The 11,425-nt window shown below is 46.2% G+C and overlaps 3 protein-coding genes across 3 annotated transcripts; 1 reads left to right on the top strand and 2 right to left on the bottom strand.

Annotated features, from left to right (window-relative positions):
- Nucleotides 1-739: 739 nt before the first annotated feature.
- Nucleotides 740-2,893, top strand: LOC135653905 (uncharacterized). The gene has a single exon (XM_065175546.1). It carries the CDS (start codon nt 740-742, stop codon nt 2,801-2,803), a length of 2,064 nt encoding a protein of 687 aa, XP_065031618.1. The 3' UTR covers nt 2,804-2,893.
- A 550-nt stretch (nt 2,894-3,443) lies between these two features.
- On the bottom strand, nt 3,444-5,304 carry LOC135653906 (pentatricopeptide repeat-containing protein At5g66520-like). Its single transcript, XM_065175547.1, has one exon. It carries the CDS (start codon nt 5,278-5,280, stop codon nt 3,613-3,615), a length of 1,668 nt encoding a protein of 555 aa, XP_065031619.1. The 5' UTR covers nt 5,281-5,304; the 3' UTR covers nt 3,444-3,612.
- Nucleotides 5,305-7,987: 2,683 nt separating this feature from the next.
- On the bottom strand, nt 7,988-8,766 carry LOC103970943 (histone H3.3). Its single transcript, XM_009384858.3, has 2 exons — nt 8,601-8,766; nt 7,988-8,502 (listed from the first exon to the last, which is right to left on the bottom strand). The coding sequence occupies exons 1-2, from the start codon at nt 8,670-8,672 to the stop codon at nt 8,164-8,166; spliced, it is 411 nt and encodes a 136-aa protein (XP_009383133.1). The 5' UTR covers nt 8,673-8,766; the 3' UTR covers nt 7,988-8,163.
- Between the last annotated feature and the right edge of the window lie 2,659 nt (nt 8,767-11,425).

Here is an 11,425-nt window from a genome sequence, read left to right as displayed (position 1 = left end):
CTGCTACCAAAATGCATTATTTAGGTCTTGTAGAGACAGCATGGCTGAATCAAAAAGCTTCCGCAAGTCACAGTTACCTAAAAAGCATCCTATGAGCAAGGATTTCTGGCTGAACAATCCTTGTTAAGCAGCTGAAAGACCAATTCAAGAATCACACACATTTAGATGTCAAACAGCTGAAAGGAAGCAATTAAGCCATGTCACGCGTTAGGCTAGCTGCCACCATCAGAGCGTGCTTGTAGCCATCCATTACAGTGACCGACCTGTCCACTTGCGTATGCACTCTTACAGCATGTATAATCTGATACAATGACCAAACCAACCTCCAGATCTTTTTCATAGATGCAAAAAATCTGTTATACATTGTAGCAAGCAGTAAATCCATCTGAAGCTTGAAATTGACCATGTAGGTAAAAATAATTGCATGGATAAAGGTGAAGCATCACTCCAAGATAAAAATGGTATGGAGAAGCAGCCAGTCACAGTATGTACCCTTATCGTCTTCCGGTCAAGGAGGTACAAGCATCTACTTATCCTTAACAGTAATGCATAGTTGTGTTGAGTAATTGGGCAGCAGGTCTAAACCTGCCATTTTGGATGTTAAAAGGGAATAAAGAGCCTAAAAGATGTCCCACTCTTAATATCAACTTAGTCTGCTCGGAAGATATCAGAAGCAAGAAAGTTGTATTTATCTAAGCCGACTAGTTCCCTGACAGCACCTCTCTTCCCATGAAACGCCATGCTCTTCTTCATCCACAAGTACTTCGGAAGGCTGATGAAGGCTACTGGGGGAGACAAAGAAAGCAACAAGCATGAACAAGGAGGTGAAAATAAGATAGAGGAGCCCTCTGAGGCATGTGCCACCGGCTGCTGTTCCATACCTTTACTAAATCTGGTTGAATCCGGCAACACAAAGCGGCAGAGGAGAGCCACCACCACTAGGATCTCACGCTTGAACTTTGTGAAGCTGACGACAGATTCCATCTTCCCAAACACCAACTTTGTCAACGACGAGTCCCTGCCTGCCTTTCCTGATGCCTTCTCCAGCTTCATCACAGTCTACCCACAGTATGGTGAGACACAGCAAGCAGATCACATCAGGAACAGCGAATATTATCATCTCTCGAGCCATGTCTGCCTCGACTATACTGGATTCAGCCTATTCTCCCACACACAAATGCACTCCTCTGTAGCATCCTCATCCTCTAATCCTCCACCTTCGACCCTCTTGCAGCCTCCAGTCTTCAGCATCTCTTACCAGTCAGCAAGCTTGAAATCTCAAGTGCAGTATGGGAACCAGGATACTGCTCTGGAGTCGTCAATTAGGAAGAGAATCATGCATTTCGTCAACATACTGGACGATGAATACAGCATGGTCTGTACTGCAAACAGGAGTACAGCTTTCAGGCTGTTGGCAGAATCCTACCCATTCCATGCCAACAAGGGGTTGCTATGTGTATATGATTACGAGAGCGAAGCTGTGACTGCAATGATCGAGAGCGCCCAAAAGAGAGGAGCCAAAGTAACGTCTGCTAGCTTCTCATGGCCAAGTCTGAGGATTCATTCTGGGAGCTTAATGGAGAAGCTAAGCAAGAGAAAGAAAAAGAAAAGAGGACTATTTGTCTTCCCACTTCAATCCAGGATTACCGGGGCCAGGTATCCTTACCTATGGATGACTGTGGCCAAGGAAAACGGATGGCAGGTTGTGCTGGATGCATGTGCTCTGGGGCCGAAGGACCTTGACACCCTTGGACTGTCGCTGATCCAACCAGACTTTATCATCTGCTCTTTCTTCAAGGTGTTCGGTGAAAATCCATCTGGGTTCGCAGGGCTCTTCATCAAGAAGTCCAGCATTGCAATGTTGGAGCCATCAACGATCGCCAGGAGCATTGGAATAGTCAGCATCATCCCAGCAAGAAGGCTGTCACAGCAGACCGATGATTATTCAGGAACAGACTTGGATGCTCACTCGTCCAGAAACCAATTCGAGGAGGATGATATCGAGACAATTAGTTCATTCTCTGGTCCAATTCCTACACAGATCTGTAACGGTTCTGCTGGTGCAGATGATGTGTTCGGTGAAAGTGCTGTCACAGAAAAACAAAAGCAAGTCAAGAAGTCAAACCAGGGTGAGAGTTCCAAAGCACAAGATGAGAAAGAAGAAACATCATCAAGTATAGTAGAACTAGAATTGGACCATTCTATGCAAGCAGAGGAGACCACGTCTGGAGCAGACAAGAGTATGGAGATTGTGTGCAGAGGATTAGACCATGCAGACTCACTGGGTCTGCAACTCATCAGCAGCAGACTGAGATGCATCACCAACTGGTTGGTCGTTGCTTTGAAGAAGCTGCGGCATCCTCATTCAGAAAGTGGCCATTCCCTGGTTAAAATATACGGTCCACGAATAAAATTTGACAGGGGGCCTGCATTAGCTTTCAATGTGTTTGACTGGAAAGGAGAGAAGATCAAGCCTGCATTGGTACAAAAGCTTGCTGATCGAAGCAACATTTCTCTTAGTTGTGGATTTCTGAATAATATTTGGTTTGCAGACAAATATGAAGCAGAGAAGGATAAAGTCTTGGAGAGAAGATCATCCTGTGAAATAACAATTGCAGGTAACAAAAAGAAAGAAAATGTTAATATGGGAATAAGTGTCGTAAATGCTTCCCTCAGTTTCCTCACTAACTTTCAGGATGCTTATAGACTATGGACTTTTGTTGCTAAGTTTCTAGATGCAGATTTTGTTGAGAAGGAAAGATGGAGATACATGACTCTGAACCAGAAAATGATTGAGATTTAGTATGATTGAGCTGGATTGTCTGTAGTTGTCTGTTTTCTGCTTGAAGTTTCCACAGAGCACTGAATAGTGAATATACATTCTTTTACCGTACTACCTTGTTCAGATAAAAAAGTATTGATTTGGGAATGGAATGTCAGTCAGTCATTCTTCCTTTATTTTTTTCGGGGGGTCAAAAAGTGAATATATGAATGAATATTCATGAGATTAAATTAAACAAATTGATGGGATAAGACATTTTTGAATTGAACTATTTTAAGATTGTCATCGATTAAATAAGGAAATCTCACTTTGGAAAAGAAAGGAAGTTAGACACAAATGCAAACATAAGATTTACTTCTGATAATTTTTTAGTATAGTCTACTTGAATAATCAAGTAAATTCAATAACAACATGCTTCGTATTAGCCTAGAGAATTTCAAGCATATTGATATCTCTTAAACATATAAATCAGTTGGCAAGCTGAAGCATCCGAACATTATAATCTCAAAAAGCTTAGTAAGAACTTACTAGACTAGTTTAGGTAGCATACTTCTTGTTTATTGCAGTGTAAGAGACCGGTGTGAACTTGGTATTGTGCCACTACATGTCTAGCTTCATCGATGTTAGATCAGTTCCACTCACAAGTTATTGGTGAGAAATCTTCCACAAGAAAATAATCCATCTTCAGTGATAACTTCTCAGAAGTACAAGAATCCTTCTTCGAAAGATATCCGGTGGGCCATGGAAAACCAATATTACAGCCTGAAAAACTACCAAGTACCAACAACCAACTACATTTAGCTTCAATGATCTTTTCCTGTCATTTAATGTCACGTTTGATGAAATTTCAACCGAACATACTCAGCCTGAAGGTTATCAGCATCGTGATGAGGAAAATTATATCTCAATTCAACATTAATCGCATCTAAAACCCACTCAATTTCATTTCTCAGATCCTTGGGCACTCTTTTGGCAGGAAATTCAAGCACCTGGCCATCAACCTCAATCATACTGCAACCTGGCGTAGTTTTCCTTATCCCACACTCTTCCATAAAAGACCTAATTCTCTTCACATCCCCAAACCTTTTAGCCTTTGCACAAATATCTGAAAGTGTTATATAGAAAGCATGATTCTGAGGATCCAATCCTATCAAATAATTAGCCACCCGTTCTCCAACCTCCACGTTTCCGTGCATCCTACAAGCACCAAGTAATGCCCCCCAAACAAACGAATCTGGTTCCATCGGCATGCTTCTTATGAGTCGTTCAGCTTCTTCAAAAAGAGCTGCTCGGCCAAGTAAATCAACCATGCATGCATAATGCTGTCGCTGTGGCTCAATCAAGTAAGTAGCTTTCATCCTATCAAAGCACCAAAGCCCTTTCTCTACCAATCCCGAATGAGCACAAGCCCTCAGCAGAGCACCGAAAGTTACATGGTTAGGCATCACCCGATGCCTCTCCATCTGTTCTAGAAGAGCAAAAGCCTCCTCTGCAAGTCCATGGACTGCAAATACCAAGATCATAGCCGTCCAGGCCAAAACATCCTTCTTTGGCATCTTCTCAAATACCTCAATAGCTCTCTCCACACACCCACACTTTCCGTACATGTCGATCAAAGCGGTCCCAATCACGACATCAAACTCCAAAAACTGCTTCTTCAGATAACCATGCACCCACTTCCCCTGATCTAGCGCTCCCAAAGAAGAACATGCTGAGATAACACTTGAAACGGTGACCTTATTGGGTTTCACATTATCATCATGCAGAATCAGCATCTCATGAAACAAATCCAATGCCTCCCTCGACCGCCCAGCCTGGACGAACCCAGTGATGATCGAATTCCAAGTGATCACATTCCTCTCCCTCATGCCAAGAAACAAATCCAACGCCAAGTCCAGCTCTCCGCATCTCAAGTAGCCGATCAGCATCGAATTCCAAGAAACAATGTCTTTGAGAGGCATTACCTCGAACAATTTACCGGCGCAATCAATAAGCCCACAAGTAGCGTACATATGGATCATAGAATTCTGAATATAAACATCGGTGTGAAACCCGAGCCAAAGTATGTGCACATGCAAGCTTTGCCCGACGACGGAGTCGAGAATATGAGAGCAATACTTGAATAAGAAAGGGAAGGTGAGGTGGTCGGGACGGACACCAGAGGAGAGCATTTGGGAATAGAGGGAGAGAGGGTTGAGATGGGAGCAGAAGCCGAAGGAGTTGGCTCGAATGAGGGCGTTGTAGGCGAACAGAGTGGGCGCAGCGGGGAGGCGGCGGAAGAGGACGGCGGCGTAGTGGAGGGAGGAGGAGGAAGAGGGGGAGGAGGCGGAGGCGAAGAGGAGGCGGGTCAGGACAGCTGCGGTGGCATCGTGGCCGAGCGAAGGGCGAGCGACGATGATTCGGGCGTGGATTTGTTGGAGTTGTCGAAGGCTGTGACAGCGGTCGATGAGGCGGGCGAGGGCGGTCGTGAGCGGGAGGGCGTTCGCGTGCCCGCCCATCCCATGTCACATTCAACACCTTGTCCACGCATAACAATATTGTCACCGCTTTTATATAATTATTTAATACAGAATGCTATTGATTTATTATTTATAGAAGAAGACATACTACTCTTTGTCAGATAAGATATTATTTAATGATTTAAAATTATGGAGCCATTGAAGTATATTTTGGGCAAAATTGAGAAGGCCAATTTGATCATTTTGGAAAACTAGGGGTCTTTCTTGGTGAGTCGTCCCGTCATATTCCCCCCTAAATGATCGATCTCTTTAGCTCTTTTCCATACAAGTCTCCAATCTCCACCCTATTCATCATCCCAAGCAGGAGGCCTGCTCATCGATTTCACCCTTTTCACCATCTCGTGTTTCTTCTTCGACGGCAAAACGTCGCCGCCTCAATGAAGCAGGCTTGAAGATGGTATCATGCGAGAGGAGAGCAACGAGCAAAAGGTAAATTATCCCGTACGCCCCACATCACTTTACATTGGGTTGCCTGCCTCAGTATTCTTAGACTCTTCTCGTTGATTTCTTTATATCAGTTTGGTCCAATATTCCAAATATCGCAAGCGGTGACTGTCTGCAAGTTAGGTTTGTACAGAATTCGTGTTTCCAGTTCTACTAGTTTAGATGGTGCTTGGAATAGTGACAAGATAACTCCGTAAATAGGTTATAATCTTAATCACTTTTGGTTAATGCAACTGCATTGGTCTATTCATTCAGCAATTCATGTACCTATATCTTCTACAATTTGTTGCTGGAGAAACATTGGTGATAGAAGTAGGATAAGGAAACCCATCTTGCAATGTAGTGGCATGAGCTACAATGGTGGAGGAGCTGCGAGCTTTTTACTTTGTTTAGAAGCAGTGGAGACGCCTGATGAATGTGTTGGGTTGTGTCCTCTGGTTTCGGCATGTAGAAGGGCCACTGGCCCTTTACACTTTGTTCACCCAGGTGAACAAAGGGACTCCCAACACATTCATCAGGCGTCCCTTTGTTGTCACAGGGTTGTCAAAACTATGAAGAAAACTATGGAACCTGATAAAGGGTTTGGCTAAGCCTAAAAGTAGCAAAACAACTGCCCTTAATTGATTTGGATCAATTTTCTATGTATTTTCTGTAAATACCTTTTTGTTTTTTTATCAGCCTAAACTAATTTTAGAATCTTAGAAAGTTTAGAAAATCCTAAGACATGATTATAAGCCGGTAAGGCTCATTGGAGGCTTTGTTATTCGCCTTCTCGTTAATCCGATGAAGTACTAGTTGGTATGTTAGTTTTCTTGTTTACAGTCTTTGCAAGGCTTCTTCTCCGCCTTGAATCGAAGAAGCACATGTTCAAGTCTATATGCTAATATTTTGTTAAAAAAGGATGGTCTTGATCAACAATTCTGCAGGTTTCTATGAGGACAACCATGGCCAAATAAACCTCCACTAACACTTGTGTTGACAAAGAAACATGCCCCCTTAGAGATATACTCAATGTGAAAGTTAAGGTGCAAACCAAGAGCATCATTCTAACATAATTATGGGGTCTTTACTGATTGTTTGTCGTTGATCATATGTAAAATTGGATATCTTTTGCAAGAATTGGTGTATAATTATTTTATTATTTTGGGCTAGGCTTTTAGCTCAGAGCTGAGTACTCTATAGAATTAGGATTTTGTTTTACATATATATTCCTCAAACAAAAATAGTAAATAATGAATGTTTTCTTTGTCATAAATATCCCTGTGAAGTCATAAAACTAAAAATATGTTTTTAGTGTTAGCTGCTTTATATAGGCTCGTCCCACAGAAATTTACTGATCCTCGAACTATAGAAGATTTCTATTTTTAGAAACAAGAGCTAAAAATTTATGATACTTCTCGGCATCTATTAATGCATATTCATAATAATGTATACATCATCTTTTCCTCTATATTTGGTGAGTACCCCCAAATTTATTTTTCTATTTTTGTTCGCTTACCAAACAATGGATATCATTTTTTGTTTCTTCGGCATTGCCAAACGGGTTCCCTGTCAGAGCATAGAAATAAATGGTCCTATCATGATATGAACAGTATTCCAAGTACATGCAGCTTAGCCAGCATGGACCGAACGTAGTGTTCTGTTGAGACGCATTACAATGTTTACTTTTAATTTCAAAGAGAGTGCATTAATTGACGGTAGAAACTAAAAAAAGATGCAATTGTCATTTTATGTAAATCGCTATTTATCCAGTTATTATTTTCCAGAATAAGCTTTGTCGGAGAATCATTCTCCGCCCCCAAAATTTTCACGTGCAACAAATCACCTTCATTGCACAAATTAACTGCTTTGTTCATTTACATCATTCTTAAACAGCCAATTCTATACGCCAATAATGATAGCATATGGCTGAGTGCACGACGAATGTGATATTTCAAACCTGCTCTTCAACTGATCAAGAACTTTCGGAATTTACAAGGGCATTTGTTGCTCTTCCAGTAGCCGAGATTGCAAGATTACAAGGCCTATTTTTCCATTGAAACCGCCTGCTCCAATTCCAAATCGACAATCTATCGAAAGACACCGCTAGATCGGTCCGTTATGAGACATCAACGCATGAAACAAGGAGGGGGTTGCAGAAGGATTTATTCACCATAAAATGCCAAGAATTATCGCACAAATCATCATGGAGATCACGACCTATCTCATGAGCATGACCAAAATCTGAACGAACAAAAACAAATGAAATATTAACCCACACCAATAATTGCATGTAGTTTCCAGTAATTTACAATTAGATTAGCTATCATATATAAAGGTCCACAGAACACGATCAGAAATTTATCTATTTAGTTCTTTTCCTAAGAGGATCAATCCATCGACGAGAAAAGGAGGGCTAAGCTATCATCCATCGACGTCTTAAGCACGTTCACCACGGATACGGCGGGCGAGTTGGATGTCCTTGGGCATGATGGTAACCCGCTTGGCGTGGATGGCGCAGAGGTTGGTGTCCTCGAAGAGCCCTACCAGATACGCCTCCGCCGCCTCCTGCAGCGCCAACACAGCGTGGCTCTGGAACCGAAGGTCGGTCTTGAAATCCTGCGCGATCTCGCGCACCAGCCGCTGGAAAGGCAGCTTCCGGATCAGCAGTTCCGTGCTCTTCTGGTACTTGCGGATCTCACGTAGAGCCACCGTCCCGGGGCGGTACCTGTGGGGCTTCTTCACACCACCGGTCGTCGGCGCCGACTTCCTCGCGGCCTATACACACGGAACCCAAATAAAACAGGTAAGCCGGATATATCTCTGCAAAATGAAACGGGTAACCCAAACGAAACGGGAAGACGGGGGACGCATACCTTGGTGGCGAGCTGCTTCCGGGGCGCTTTGCCGCCGGTGGACTTGCGAGCGGTCTGCTTCGTACGGGCCATCGATCACCAGGAACAAGACAAGCTAGGGTTCGCCGATCTCAAGTCACGGACCGAAGATGGAACAGAAGAGAAAGCCGACTCGTAACGTAAGTAAAAGAAAACGAGCGATTTATTTATAGGGAGATGCGACGAGGCGGTCGAGCGAGAGGATGTGTATCTGACGGCTGCAGATGCGTTTTAGGAAGCACACGATCCGTGTGCTTTCTTCCGGTTGGTGACGATGTTCGAACGAGGATAGGTGAGCTGTCAGCTTCCTTAATTAATAAAAATCCGGTTAGATTGGACGGCGAAGATTTGTGTGCTCGAATCGAACGGTCCAAGACAGTGATCAGGACGGGAAACCTGAAGTTTAATTCAGATTTAATCGGAATCCAATGCAAATTAATGTCTAATAAACTAAAATTAACATGTGTTTAATAAATATTTAAGACAACCTTTATTTGTCACGATAATAAATATTAAATAAAAATATAATATTAAATAAACATGGCTAAAATGTTTGATTGTGCCCGCGTCACTAAACTTGGTAGTTCATTTAGAAAATAATACTTTTGGACTGGAAAAAAGGAGAAAATAAATATCGATAAAACAATATGTTTATTTACAAGATATATTTTATATATAAAAAAAATATAATCATTACATTAATGATAAACAAAATATTATTTTCAACTGTATAATAACCAATGTTTTGCTAAGATATCATAACAAAGACGGCACAATAATTAGAAGAAGAATAAAAGGATCATACGATCGTTTGATTTCTAATGTCGTCTGTTAGTGTAAACACCTTTTTTTTATTTAGTGTAAACACCCTTTTTCTTAGCCATGACCCGGGAGGTCATCTCGGCTCGTTCGGGGGTCCGAATGGCGGGGATCTCCCTGGGGCGGTACTCGTCTCCACCGGGGTGGTCGGGTGCGGCCTCGGACTCGGGGCGATGCGGCGACTCTTCCCGAGCGGGGATCGCCGGCGCGTCCCGATCGGGAGACCTCGGCTTGATACCTGCACAATGGTCGGGTCCGCTCGACCCGACCCCTCCGACGATCAAGTTAGAGAGATGCGGTGGCGGTTGTTTTTGGGGAATTCAGCCTTACCTTTCCCTTCTGGCTTGAGGACGTTTATAGGGGAACCCGGCATTCTCGGCTGCGCCATCCCGTCGGTCGGGGCCGTATCTCTGATGGCGTCCGACATCGCTGAGGACGTTGCGTATGGGAGCGGGGGATCGCAGGGTATGGGCGAGCTTCAACCGCTACCCACTTCTGTCTCGTCCTACTGTGCTGGGTCAACTGAAGGGGCTGCGGGCTCAGTGAGGCTAATGTCCGGACGCAGACCGTTGCCCTTGTTGCTCTCCCTGGGGCGCCGCGCCTGTCCACGTGCGGGGGAAGTCGCCGGGAGTGGGGTTTACCATTTTTTGCCATATCATATCCCCCCCCCAAAGGAAGCCATGACTCGGCATCGGACGGTGGGGATTCGAGGCACGGCTTTTGATCGGTAAGCGACGGTTCTTTTCATGGGTCGCGATTGGGACTCGTGTCCGGGGCGAGCAGGCCGCGCTGCGTAGGTGCTTTGGTCGGGGAGCACGTCTCGGGCGGGCTGGCCGCGCCGAGGAGGTGGTCTCGGGAAACATGCGGCCGAGGCGCACGTTTCGGGCGGGCTGGCCGCACCGAGGAGGTGGTCTCGGGAAAAATGTGGCCGAGGAGCACGTCTCGGGAGGAGGTGGTCTCGGGAAACATGTGGCCGAGGAGCACGTCTCGGGCGGGCTGGCCGCGCCGAGGAGGTGGTCTCGGGAAACATGTGGCCGAGGAGCACGTCTCGGGCGGGCTGGCCGCGCCGAGGAGGTGGTCTCGGGAAACATGTGGCCGAGGAACACGTCTCGGGCGGGCTGGCCGCGCCGAGGAGGTGGTCTCGGGAAACATGTGGCCGAGGAGCACGTCTCGGGCGGGCTGGCCGCGCCGAGGAGGTGGTCTCGGGAAACATGCGGCCGAGGAGCACGTCTCGGGCGGGCTGGCCGCGCCGAGGAGGTGGTCTCGGGAAACATGTGGCCGAGGAGCACGTCTCGGGCGGGCTGGCCGCGCCGAGGAGGTGGTCTCGGGAAACATGTGGCCGAGGAGCACGTCTCGGGCGGGCTGGCCGCGCCGAGGAGGTGGTCTCGGGAAGCATGCGGCCGAGGAACACGTCTCGGGCGGGCTGGCCGCGCCGAGGAGGTGGTCTCGGGAAACATGTGGCCGAGGAGCACGTCTCGGGCGGGCTGGCCGCGCCGAGGAGGTGGTCTCGGGAAACATGCGGCCGAGGAGCACGTCTCGGGCGGGCTGGCCGCGCCGAGGAGGTGGTCTCGGGAAACATGTGGCCGAGGAGCACGTCTCGGGCGGGCTGGCCGCGCCGAGGAGGTGGTCTCGGAAAACATGTGGCCGAGGAGCACGTCTCGGGCGGGCTGGCCGCGCCGAGGAGGTGGTCTCGGGGAGCGTGAGGCAAGATCGTCGTTCTTTTTAGGCGTTGAGAAGTCGTAGTGGTCGTTCTCCACGTCGTTTCTTGCAGCGGCTTTGGGTCCGCATTTATGATGGGGTGTTCGTTGGTCTTCCCTGATGCGAGCGGGTGTGCGGATGAGCTGTCGGCCGCTAGGGGGAGACGAAGGGACGTCTCTTTCGGCGGGTTCTTCCTTATATGAACGGCGTATCCTGCCCGTTTTATGATTTCTGCTGCTGAGTCTTGGACCTCGTCGTTTCTTTCTGCCATCGCACCCTCTCCTCTCCCA

This window comes from Musa acuminata, unplaced genomic scaffold (genome assembly GCF_036884655.1).
Source record: "Musa acuminata AAA Group cultivar baxijiao unplaced genomic scaffold, Cavendish_Baxijiao_AAA HiC_scaffold_42, whole genome shotgun sequence".
Lineage (NCBI taxonomy): Eukaryota > Viridiplantae > Streptophyta > Magnoliopsida > Zingiberales > Musaceae > Musa > Musa acuminata.
The sequence above is the reverse complement of the archived record's forward strand: the minus strand, read 5'-3'. Positions and strand labels throughout refer to the sequence as shown.

Excerpts from the sequence above, each read along its gene's own strand:
- LOC135653905 (XM_065175546.1), top strand. The coding sequence starts at position 740 with ATGCTCTTCTTCATCCACAAGTACTTCGGAAGGCTGATGAAGGCTACT.
- LOC135653906 (XM_065175547.1), bottom strand. The coding sequence starts at position 5,280 with ATGGGCGGGCACGCGAACGCCCTCCCGCTCACGACCGCCCTCGCCCGC.
- LOC103970943 (XM_009384858.3), bottom strand. The coding sequence starts at position 8,672 with ATGGCCCGTACGAAGCAGACCGCTCGCAAGTCCACCGGCGGCAAAGCG. Across the intron at positions 8,503-8,600 it reads GGAAGCAGCTCGCCACCAAG|GCCGCGAGGAAGTCGGCGCC; the intron begins GTATGCGTCCCC and ends CCGTGTGTATAG.